The sequence below is a fragment of the Protopterus annectens genome, chromosome 1.part2 (assembly GCF_019279795.1).
Source record: "Protopterus annectens isolate FY-2018-M chromosome 1.part2, PAN1.0, whole genome shotgun sequence".
NCBI classification, from domain to species: domain Eukaryota; kingdom Metazoa; phylum Chordata; order Ceratodontiformes; family Protopteridae; genus Protopterus; species Protopterus annectens.
The window spans coordinates 743,107,146-743,119,813 of NC_056727.1; the positions used below are offsets into that span (position 1 = coordinate 743,107,146).

At 41.5% G+C, this 12,668-nt stretch overlaps 1 protein-coding gene across 1 annotated transcript in view; it reads right to left on the minus strand.

Annotated features, from left to right (window-relative positions):
- ALK (ALK receptor tyrosine kinase) overlaps positions 1-12,668 on the minus strand; it is a 1,522,063-nt gene that overhangs the window by 745,833 nt on the left and 763,562 nt on the right. The window contains exon 7 of the mRNA XM_044058894.1: positions 11,833-11,983. Within this exon, the coding sequence (XP_043914829.1) occupies positions 11,833-11,983 (151 nt within the window). The remainder of the gene's footprint in view (positions 1-11,832; positions 11,984-12,668) is intronic.

Below are 12,668 nucleotides of genomic sequence, written 5' to 3' on the forward strand. Positions count from 1 at the left end.
GATTCTCAGGGCCTCTCTGCATAAGGGGTAAGACCTGGTTCCTCCCTGTTTGTTTATGTACCAGACTACTGACATATTGTCTGTCTGAATTGCCACTGTTCCCAGAGGTAAGGAGTCGTGAAAGTGTTGCAATGCCAGGAACACTGCTCTCAGCTCCAGGACATTGATTGTACTCTATTTTCAACCACTCTCCTTGCACTGTTCTCCCCTGAAAAAGTCCCCCCCACCCTATCAGGGAAGCGTCCGTGGTTACTGTGGCTACGGGGGCAGGGAGCACAAACGGACGCCCTATCGTCAGTTCCTGATTGTTTATCCACCAACGGAGGTCCCGCTTGCAAGTTTCCGTGATCAAGATTCTGTGTGACAATGGTAACCGTTGGAACGACCACTGAGCAAAGAGGAGCCACTGGAGGATTCTCATGTGCATTCTCCCTAGGGGAACCGTAATAAGGGTAGCTGCATCATGCCCAATACTTTCAAGACCTGTAATGTGGGAACTTTTTTGTTTTGAAGAAGAATAGAGACCTGATCCCTCAGGACTGACACTCTTGCCTGAGGAAGTCTTATCAGTGTTACGGAGGTATCTAACTCTGCCCCTATGAATAAGATATGCTGTGAGGGTGACAAGGTAGATTTTTCGAAGTTCACTGTTATTCCTAAGCTGGAACAGAGATTGATTGTATAGTCCCTGGCTTGTACTAGGTGATGCTTGGTGGTGGCGGTAAGGAGCCAGTCATCCAGATATGGAAACACCCGGAATCCTCTTCATCTCAGGTGAGACGCCACTACTGTCATGCACTTGGTGAATACCCTGGGGGCTGAGGTGAGGCCAAAGGGCAGAGCTCGAAACTGAAAATGACTGGCTCCCAGCCAGAAGCGCAGGAGATCTCTGGATGGCCTGGCCATTTTTATGTGGTAGTACGCATCCTTGAGATCTACAGAGCACATCCAATAGTTTGTTTGAAGAAACTGAAGAATCGATTGCAGCGTGACCATCTGGAATTTTTCCTTCTTCACAAAGGTGTTGAGTCTGCTGAGGTCCAGTATTGGCCTCCAGTCCCCTGTTTTCTTTGGAACTAAAAAGAACCTTGAGTAAGTTCCGGATCTTATTTGGTCCGCCGGGACTGGCTGGAGGACTCTTTTTTCTAACAGCCTTTGTATTTCTATGGCTGCCCAATCCCGCAGAGCAGGTGGAACATCTGGGAATCTTTTTTGGGTGGGTGGATTGTTCAGAAAGGGGATATTGTATCCTCTGGTTATTATGCTTTTTACCCAGGAATCTGATGTGAGATTTAGCCAGGCCTCCAGGTATAAAGCCAAGTGACCCCCGACTGCCTCCAGAGCAGGACAGCCGGACCACCACTCAGGAGTGCTGAAAAGGCTTCCCAGGGACGGTATCCCTGTTGCCCTGGTTTTGCGGACCCCCTCTGCCGCCTGGGTGGTGTCTTCCATTTCTTGCCCCTCCTCTGTCTCTGGAGGGGGTATCACTAGGTGCAGACTGGAAAGCTCCCTGAGTCTTCCGGAACCACATTTTTCCACCTCTTTGCCCTTTGGGGTATGGTCTAGAGGGGGCGGAAAAACGGACCCCTACGGCAGACAGGGTCATTCCTTCTTGCTCACACCTAGTGAGTGTCTCCTTCAATTTGGGCCCAAATAAGGAGGAGCCATCAAAGGGGGCATTAGCAAAGGAAGACTTAAAGGCTTCCGCAAAGGAGCACAGGTGCATCCAGGATTGTCTCCACAGAGCAATCGCTAAGGCTGCTGCCCTACTCGAACCCTCGGCCGCATATGAAATGAGCCTCATGGACGAGTTAACTATTGAAGTAAGGGTGTTGAGCTGTGCTGTCACCTTGTCTGAGACAGCAGCATCTGTGTTACCCTGGAGAGTATCTCCCAACTCCTTAATGAGATCTCTCTGAAGGCGTGTAAAATGCGTAAGGTAGTTCAGCGATCGCATGGCAAAAGTCACTGAGCTAAAAACGCGCTTCCCATACCTGTCCATAGTCCTAGAATCCTTGTTAGGAGGATGGACAGAGGAAGATGTTTTGGATATTTACTTCTTGGTAGCTGCCGCCACCACAATAGCATCGACTGGGACTCCCTTGGTAAGGTAAGCTTTATCTTGGGGGGGCAGTAATATATTTACTTGGTCTCCGAGGGACTGGTTCCACAGTATCAGGAGCCTCCCATGCCCTTCGAGCTATTAAATCCATTAACTCGTCAAAGGGCGGAGTCACCCAGGAAGTGGAAGGTTGAGCCCCAAAGGCCTTCAGCAACACCGACTCGTCCTCAGTGGGGGCAAGTGTCTGCCAGCCACCCCTCTGTTTTAGAATTTCTAGGATGTCCGCAAATAAGACATCCTGGGGGAGGACCGTGGGGACCCCTCTGACTCATCCAGGTTGGTGTCTGATGTCAATGATTCCTGTGGGGAATCAATGTGCCTCCTCTTGCACAATTTCTTCCTCGGGACTTCATCAGAGGTGGCATCTGGTGAAGCTTCCAAGGAACAGGGTACACCCTCTGGGGCTGGCTGAGGCATTGGGTCTCTACTCTTGGTGGGGATCGAAGGTGCAGAAACAGAACTCGGTCCCTTCGGGGAAGGAGAAGAGGTATCTGATGATGTGAGTGTCTGACCAGACAAAACCTTCCTCATGGCGTCAAAGGCACCGGAGCCCCGGGCCGAGGACTCCACCGGATCCGAAGAATACAGTAGGTTCCCCGGCTCTGACCCAGAAGATGGAGCCGAACTAATCTGCGCCGAGGCCCCGATGGGGAGAGTCAGTACCGAAAGCTCAGTTCGACTCTCCACCCCGGAACACAGGAGAGAACATCGGCTCAGAGACCCCTCGACAGGCTCCGAGTGTGTCAAGGTTAGTGGTGCCGAGGATGGCTTCGGCTCTGGGGGATCCACAATTATCAGCTCCTCGACTCCTGGCTCCGATGACTCGATGGGTCTCGAAGGAGGATCTATAGATGTGACGGGGAGGGCTTCAAGTTTCGAAACCAACTGGGATGAAACCGCAATAAGTCTGGATAAAGCAGTGTTCTTCATAAGCTTCTGCACCACTCGATCCACATCGGTGTCCGACATCGCCCTGGAAGAACGGGTCGAAGGGGCTGAAGAGGTCACTGAGCGAAGGATTGAAGATGGAAGTACCTCTGACACTGGCTACAAGACCTGGGACTCAAATCGAGACAACCGTTCGATGGTCGGTTCCAAGGTCTGTGGAGCCGGCGACCAAATCTTAGCCGAGGTACTCAGAGCCGAAGACTTGGGCTCCGATACCTTCGAAGACTTCGACCCCTTCGAAGACTTCGATGCCTGGTCTGCCTTTTCTAAGTTCTCTTGAAATTCGGGCTTTAGAAGGCCCCTCTCGATGAGCTTCCTGCGCCTCTCCATCATGACCCTTCCACTAAAGGAGTGACAGATGGAACAATCCTCCTGAAGATGGAGAGGGCCAAGACAGTAGAAGCAGGAGGTATGATTGTCCGTAATGGACATTTTATGACCACATTGACAGCACTTAAAACCTGATTTGGCTTTCTCTGACATGTTTAAAGCTAAGCAGTAAGAAAGTATAAATGTATCTATTATAGAAAAAACAGCACCACAAAACACACTAAACAGTAGGAGTAAATACAAGACAGCAAAAACCCTGAGTAAATATATATATATATATATATATATATATAATATATAGCTAATATATATAAATCTAAGAAAAAATTCTGCCAGAGCCCTGACAGAAATAAATGGTCTAAAGCCTAAGAGCTGTCTCTCCTACAACTAAGACTAAATATCAAGGAAGATATATATATAAACACACACACACACACACTATCTAATCTCTACTAAACTTTTACAGCTAACTATTAAGGCAATATTAATGTTTTTAGAAGTAATGACAAAAGTTTTACTGGCCCGAGCTTTCTCTCGACGCGACCTGTTGCAGCAGCAAACTAGATCTGAGGGATAGCAGCAGGGGATCATGGGATAGGGACTGTGCCTCGAGCTTCTCTTCGATGCAGAGCTTGCGATGTGGTTGGCTCCAAACCTGTGCATAAGAACAAACGGTGAGATCGAACAATTTCACATTATGTATTTTGATATTCATATAGATTTTGTATATACTATTATCATGATATATTATCAGGAATTGTCTCCATGCCCTTATTTTTATTTTTGCTTTTCTTATTTAATTTTTATGATTTATTTTTTGATTATCTCATTGTATATGTAATGATGACTAGGAGCAGGAACACACTACTATGTTTCCTATTGGTTGGGGGTGTATATAAATATTTATGTAATTCACTCTATGTAAGATAGACTTTTTCACTGATGAAGGCGTATCAGCCGAAACCGGTTTGAAATAAAAAGCTATGTACTCTATTTAGCTTTCTTTTGGAGTGTTTTATTACCAGTGCTTCGGTTCACATCATGCTGGCCAATTGTTGTTAATTTGGTATGTTCGGGCCATGCATACCCTACGTGCATAGCATTGTGTTTTGTAAATTTCACTTTGCAATTGTTTTTCACATATTTATACTTATTCACAAGAGAGAGAGATCTCAATATTACTCCTGAAAAATCCTTATCAATTTCCACACAGTATCTGCTGGACAATGTTAAAGAAAGAAAATCCATTATGATTTAAGAAGGAAACTAACAGCGTAATATGTTTAAATCTTTCCTATCCTGTACAGTGACCTGATCAAGAATCACTGACATAAAACACCTTACTAGAATTTATAACAATGCTTCAGCTCATCGGTCATAACTTCCTGATGTGTAGTTATACTCCCTGTAGTTTAATCCTTGAACTTTATATCAGATAGAGTCTGACCTCGCACTCTTGGCTGACCTTATACATAGGCAAATACAGTGACCACCTGCAGCACCATTTGGCCAGGGATGCTTCTCGACCTCTTATATGCATTTATTTTATTTATTTCCCTACATTGACAGGAAACAAAAAAATTAACACTTTACTGCAGCTCCCATCTTCAATATACTGCAATTGTTGAGCTTCTGGCTTAGTCCCACCCATGATCTACTCAACAAATCAGGGTTTATTATGTATATCATGGGTGAGATTGACCCCAAAACCCAGAAATTTTGAATGCTGGACTGAATATCATGGCTGTTCTGAGGATCAAAAAAGCAGTAGAGAAATGGTCTTCATAAGAGGAGGCAAATTGATTTTGATTTCATGGTGGTACAATGACATTAGTACAGTACATCAATACTGATAAATCACAATATCATGCTGAAATGGAATATATTACATATAAACATTTGTAGGGGAACAGCTGTAAATACGGATATGAGTAAGTAAACATATACATACCTGTATTAACCTGGGAGTCAGACAAAGATATTCAGATAGCATTCGGGTAACTTACTCTTTAGGAGGTAGAGTAGTAAATTATAGGCATAACAATGTTAGTTGTAGACATTAGTGTCAAGAAGTGTTAGTGTACGAGTAGAGAGTATGGCAGCAGTAGTTACAAGATACTTAGTCCTGGATGCAGAAAACTTTGCTGCAGCATGTTAAGTGAATTTGCAGAATAAGTGACCATGCACAGGGTGTGTGCAATTCTGAAAATCCAGCTATGCGATGTGGCTGGGCCAAATAATGTGGTCAACCATGCTATACACTGATGACTGTATAATGAGGCTCTGAGTATGATAATGAGCCAAAACAAGATAGTGGAGTGATTCAGAAACATTTAAACACTGCTCAACAGAGGTGTGCCCTCTTTATATTTGAACTACATTTAAACACTGCTCAGTGGAGCTGTACCCTCTTATATTTGAACTTGGCCATATGCCTGTGTTCAGCCATTGTACATCATGCAATTATACTACGGGTGGTTGCAGCCATAGTAAATCTGAAGAAGGCTCTCATTACAGCTGCATAGTAAATGTGTATCTGCAGAAGGCTCTCATTACAGATGCTTTGCCTGATGGTGTGCAATGTTTTTCCTGGAGGTGCTGGGTCATCTGACCATGCTTAACATTTCATGAACTCCACTTCATTGATATAGTGGATGAGAACCATGTTGACAGGGACACCATACAACAAATCTCAGCTTCAACTACAGATGAATTATAGTCATAGAGTGCCTATAAAAGTGGATATACTTAAGACACGGTTACAGCAGGGTGGAGTCCTGCAGTACCAGAATCTCCAGCATGACATTTAGCAGAAGCTGAAACAGATAAGGAGTCAGAGCAGGAGCCAAAAGGAGGAGATGACCATGCCAGACAGAGGTAGGCACAGTATGCAGGGCACTTGTAAAGAGGAAATGGATTGTACGTAGCTTAATAACATAACTATACAAGAGGTAAGCAAACACAATAAAGTAAAAACAATGAATGCAAAAACATTGGGCTGTTTCGTTCTTCATGCATAGGCAGGTCACACTATAATTACTGGAGATGTCTGCAGAAGAAAATAATTAACTGCTGTTTGCTCATTATTCTGGCTTTGCAGGACATTTACGATTTGTGCGGAGCTACTTGGAATACTTCAAAGGGTGGCTACGCTTTGTGTGGAACACATTATATTGCCATCATTTTATCACAATCAGATGTTTACAGTATACAAAGAAGTGGTTATAACTGCTGGGTGGGGGCAGGGGTTATCTATGGATGAAAGTAACTGACCCTCTTGTTGTTTGTTCAGTTTACATAATCACTAATCTAGATTTAAAGAACTAATGTACATTCCGAATAAGATGAATACCTGATTGTAATTACTGTGTGTGTTTCTGTGAAAGAAACTTGAAGTGCATTACTGTGACCATTAATATAATTGTTATCATTTTGTGCCACAATCAGGCATCTGGGATGTACACAGTTAGTGAAATAGCTGCAATTTAGGGGTACAGAGGCCACCTGTGGGTAAAACTGACCAGCTGCTGCTGTTTGATCACTGTTAAACAGCAGTCACTGATCTGGCATGGCAGATATAATGCCACACAGTGTATTTCCTTTGCTGAAATCAGTGTAAAATTAATAATGGTATGTCTTATGAGTGTGTGTGTGTGTGTGTGTGTGTGTGTGTGTGTGTGTGTGTGTGTGTGTGTGTGTGTGTGTGTGTGTGTGTGTGTGTGTATGTTTGGGGTTGTAGTGCATTTAAGAGTAACAAGTTGGCCATAATTTATTTCACTTTCCATCACAAACATCTGCATTATGCACGATAAGTGGTTATTCTTGATGGTCTGGCAAGAGCAGAATGACTGTGACAGAAACTGATCACTGGTATAGTGGTGCAGAGTGTAGAACTGCAACCTCACAGCCCTTGGCTCTGGTTGAGTTCTTGGCTGTGACTTTATCTGCATGCACTACCCATCTGATATGATCTGGTTTCCTCCAACACCCCAAAGACATAATGTAAGTGAGCTGGCATTCCTCCACTTTGTCTGTTATCAAGTGTGCAGTGTGTGTGTGTGTGTGTGTGTGTGTGTGTGTGTGTGTGTGTGTGTGTGTGTGTGTGAGATCACAAAAATAATGTCACTGATTTTTATTTATGGACCCACACAATATTGCTCGGCACATGTGTAACTCTTCCTGATAGTAGTAACAAAAAGCTAACAACTCACCTATTAAAATAAGCCATAAATGAATCACTGAACATTCCCAACTCTCAGATCTTCAGGACCCTGGCAACTCCTATAAACCAAGCTGTGTGAGTGAATTATTAAACAGGTTTAACAGAGGCGTGTGCCCTAAACTCCACCTACTCTAAAACTGGCCCTGCTGAAAGGTGTGCAGAGAAAGTTGTTGCAGCTTATGTGAGGTGCTATGGATGATGTGGTCAATATTTTTTTAATCTTCCTCATAATCAAACTTCAGAGGTTTGTACTGCAGGTTTCTATAGCCACTGAGGGGACTAAGGACTGTGGTCATTATTTATTTAAGCTTCCTCATAAGCCTTAGAGGTTTGCACAAATGGTCACTATAGCTTGGCTAGGAGCAGTGCACTGTCTAGAAGCAGCAAGTCAGAATATATTACTGTGATTATTGTGTTTTCAGTGTTCTCACTAATGAATATCAGATGTGTATACAAGTGGCTATAGCAGTAAGGAGGCATGCTGTTTGTATTTGTCTGATAGCAACAGGTTAAAATAGCTTGCTGTGTTCTATTTGTTTTTCCCAGTTTGACATCAGAGGAGTACACAGAAGATGGCTTTATTTTGGGGTTAGGAGTGAGGTGGCATACTGTTTATATGTATGACAGCAGTAAATTGAAATATATGACTTTAGTTATTTCTGCTTTAACTTTCATGTAACACCAGAGGGATACACAGACCTTCTTTTTTTTGGGGGGGGGGGGGTAGGGAGGCACTATTTCCAGATATGATTTATGTATCCTTGCAAACATTTGTCTACTCTGTTTACTATGAACTCTACTTTGTCTTCTGTGAATATTAAGCCTTGTACACAACTTATTTTTTCCTTGAAAGATGAAAAAATAAGCCTGAATTTATTTCTTTACTCATGAGTTCTTTGCAGACCATGATTAGATCAAAATGTTGAAATAAAGTTCTAAAATGCACTTTAGATCATCTGCAGTCTCATGGCTTAATTTGTTTATTTCCTTTACATTTATTACAATGCATCCTTGTTGGGTTAAGGTGTATTAAAAGGACACATGAAAAAGCAAAGGCAAGAGTGAAACTTAATTTCATTCCTTAGTAGTAAATTTTGTTCAGGCTATCAGCAGATTAAAAGGTTGTTCAAAAAATCAGTAAAATACACCTCAGAACATCTATAACCCCATGGTGTCTGAGGGTTTAGTGGTCCCCAGACTTCCAGCTTAAATGATTTCCTCCACATTTATTACAGTGCAATTTTAGCAAGTTTGGATATGTTGAAAGTATTCAGGAAAATGCTGATAAGTAACACAAACTGTGGGAAAAAGAATTGTGTAAGAGGAGGGAAGCATGTAGTAGGACACTGAAATATGTATACAGATTGTTGTAATATGCAGAAGAGGTATGATGGAGCCTTTTACCTAGGGAACCATTTTGCCTGAGGTCACCCCTCCTCACACTAGTCTTTCAGAGTGCCAAAAATTAAATGCATCAAGACGTTTTGGATACATTACATACATTTCTTCAAGGCTGCATTGTATGGATTCTACCATTTTTTCTTCATTAATTGGCATGCAGAGAAATTTGACAATCAATACCTAAAACCTCCTTTGTGCAGATGGTACCATTTTTTATGGCCTCTGTTAAGTTGTGCTGGGAACAGTGATTTGCTGGGATTTGCTGGAATCTGACATTTGTGCTAATGAAATCCGGTTTCTAGAGAATCAGAGTTCTTTCACAAAATAAGCGAGTTCTTTTACAAAATAAGCGCTTACTATATTATTTGTATCTCATTTTATTGTACTGCTGACTTGTCCATTAAAATGCAGTGCAGCAGTGGTGTACCTTATCCATCCAGATTTCCTAATATTTGATTGCTGTTTGGGACGCTTTCATGTCATTTGGCATCACTGATTCATTCCTCTCCAAAGATGACGTAAGTGCTGTTTTTGTATGCTCCCTGCTTCTCTGCTAAACCTGTAATATAGAGCCATGGTCAGAAGATTCTTCAAAATGTAACATGAAATAGATGGGAACAACTCACGTTAGAAAACCAACCTCACTGTGATGTAAACAATGTATGTTTTTAGTACTGCAATTAATATTAACTAATTCATTGTACTTATGGCTCTAGTTTTCAGTTTAGTTTCTGAAATGCAACAATTTTTTCTTGTGTGTACTGTTATTTAGGAATACAAATTATTTTCCTAGTAATTGCTGATGGACATTTCTGGTCTATTAATTAAGACTAGTTGCAAGTTTTATTTCTTCTATCACATCTTGCATATCTGCTATTAACTTCTATCAAACACAGCTGTCGAACTTAACTGATTACTTCCATATTTGCAGAATCTTTGTCTGATGGCTGTAAAGGGTATATTTAGGATGAGTCCATTTTTCCAGCTAAAGCATAATAAAACATCACTTAAACATTCAGCTCCTGTCTTCTCCCTTGACTCCTGACTACACGTACCACACGTGTCTACTCCTTGTCACTATACTTGAACTCGCAGCATCCTTTCAGTTCCTGGCACACTGGGCCTCTGATGGAACTGGCACTCGTTCAGTACCAAGGCATTGCCACTGTAGGGTGCCTGCATTATTAACCCTTTCAACACCTTTTCGTATACTGCTTTCCTCTAGTTTTGTTATTGTCAGTGTTTGGCATTCCCTTTCTGAATCTGACATGCACCTGCCTGGTTTCATTTGCATTTGTAGTCTGAGATTAGAAGTAAGGGGGTTTCCTCTTCTCTTTTGTGAGCACCCTTGAAGAAGGCAGATTTTTGTCTTAGGGTATCGACATCTAACTCAACAAGCAGGCTGTGAAAAGGAGGGAGGATTCCCTAAACATTTTCATTCTTTTAATAGACAACAGGCTGACTCATGGATCAGAGATTTCATGTGTAATGTTTACTACCTGCTGATTCTTTTCTCAAGTTCCATATATTAAATGAGTTTTTTGGGCTTATTACATTCCATTTACAACTGAGTATAAATGTTGTTTTAAAATTGTAGCTTACTATATAAACAGAGACTTAGCATGACCAAATTTGAACCTAGTAATTGTCATAACACATTTGCTGATATTAAAAACATGACATGAAGGTATCCAGTACATATAGTTGTTTAAATGCCATTGAAATGCACAGTACCCGGAGAAGACAAGGATGCATTATACTGTTAAAGACCAATTACTGTACTACAGTGGCTCTACATGTAACACATCTGCCTTTGGTGCTGGAAGGTCAGAAAGCTGCAAGTTCTGTTCCTGCTCTAGGTGAATACATTCCTTTTTCAAATTGATGATCTTACAGTGCAATTATTTTCTTTGGGGGGGGGGGGGTTGCAAGTGTGCCGTCCTTACATGAGATAAGATGAGACTTTAAATATCTGCTTGAACTGGTAGTAGCACAGGTGGATATAAAAGATCCCATAGCACCTATCAAAAAGGTAGATGTTCCATGTTGTCCTGGCAATATTTCCTATAGTAGAATAAATGCCACCTTGGGTCTCCCCTTCCATCCCCTGAAAAGAGGCCACTAGCCTAATAGGTCTATCCCAGTCAACAAAGAATAAATAAATACATTGAAAACATTTGCCTCTTTTTTCCTTCTCCTAGGTCTAACGCAGCAGTACATGAATCTTTAATAAATATCACATCTACATACTATCACTGTTAAAGTTTATTATTTGCTTTACTTTCCTAGAATATATTTTTCTTAGTGCACTGTACTTTTCATAGCCATAAGTTCCAAAACTGATAACCAAATAAGTACAATAAAATCTAAAGAAGCAATACATGAACTGTATAAAGCCTCTGAGAGATACATATTTTAGCTCAATGTTGTTTACAGCATGAGACAAGTAGCATGTATTTCAAATATATTAATTTTTCTGTATTTAAATCCTAGCACAATAAGGGTTTTAATTGACATCCCAATGTTGAACATTCAATACTTTTCTGATTTATAATGGCCCTTGAGTAATTGTTGCTCAGGCATTCATTTTCCGTTTACTTGTGCCTGTATGGTATTCTGTGCACTTGTTAGGATAGAAAGTCAACAAGGCAGCTTAATGACTGAGCTCATATACATTAATTACTTCACTCCTTGTGTCAATTTCTCACATTTGTTTTCAGCTAGCATGCAAACAATGTAGAGTTTCACAGTTGTAGAACTTTTACCACAACAACAAAGGGCTAAAGTAAGAAAATGAGAGTTCACTTACATTAGGACAGGCATCTCCTCCCTGCTGTCCAATCAAAATGTACAAGATGTCATCCTTCTCCAGTTTAAAAATGCCCATTACTACCACACCATGGGACCCGGACATGCTGGGCTTTACTCCTTTGCCACTGGCTGCTCCATAGCATGAAATCCTACAGATACAAATGTATAAAGAAATGACTTGGCTTCTTATTTGAAATGTTTTTAAATAATTATCAAATGTGTATCAGGTGGCAGAAATTTGTCTTATACAGTTATCAGAAAGTCAAAAAAGTTTTCTAGAATTACAGCTTCCATATAAAGCATTTAAGTTGTGGCAGACATGATTTTAAATTAAATTGATACTGTGTCTGAGAGGAGATTTTATTCATCTTTCAGACTGGTACACTGTTGAGCTAACCTAACACTTTTAAGGCATATCTACTGACATCAGTAGTGTGCATAATAACATAGCCACTTCTGACTGCATTAGCAGTGATTATATAGATGGGCCACATGATCATGTCACTGACACTTCTTGACTTGTATGACAGTAGGCTAGTATGGCTGTGATGTGCAGTAGCATGTCTAGGGTGGGACAAATAGGGCAATCAACCTAAGCACTGTGTTGTCCAGGGAGCAACTCACTGATATAAAATAATTACCTTTAAGGGAAACAGCAAAGCATACATCCTAAATGGATGTCTGAGATGCTCCTATGTGCCTCCCATAGGTTCATAGGTAGGTACTAGGCTATCGGCCCAAGGGCCTAAGTAAGCCTAGCCAACCAGGTTCCCTGGCTTACGCCACCCAAGAAAGTTATTTTCCTGTGTCCCTGTCGAGCACAGCCACAGAAGT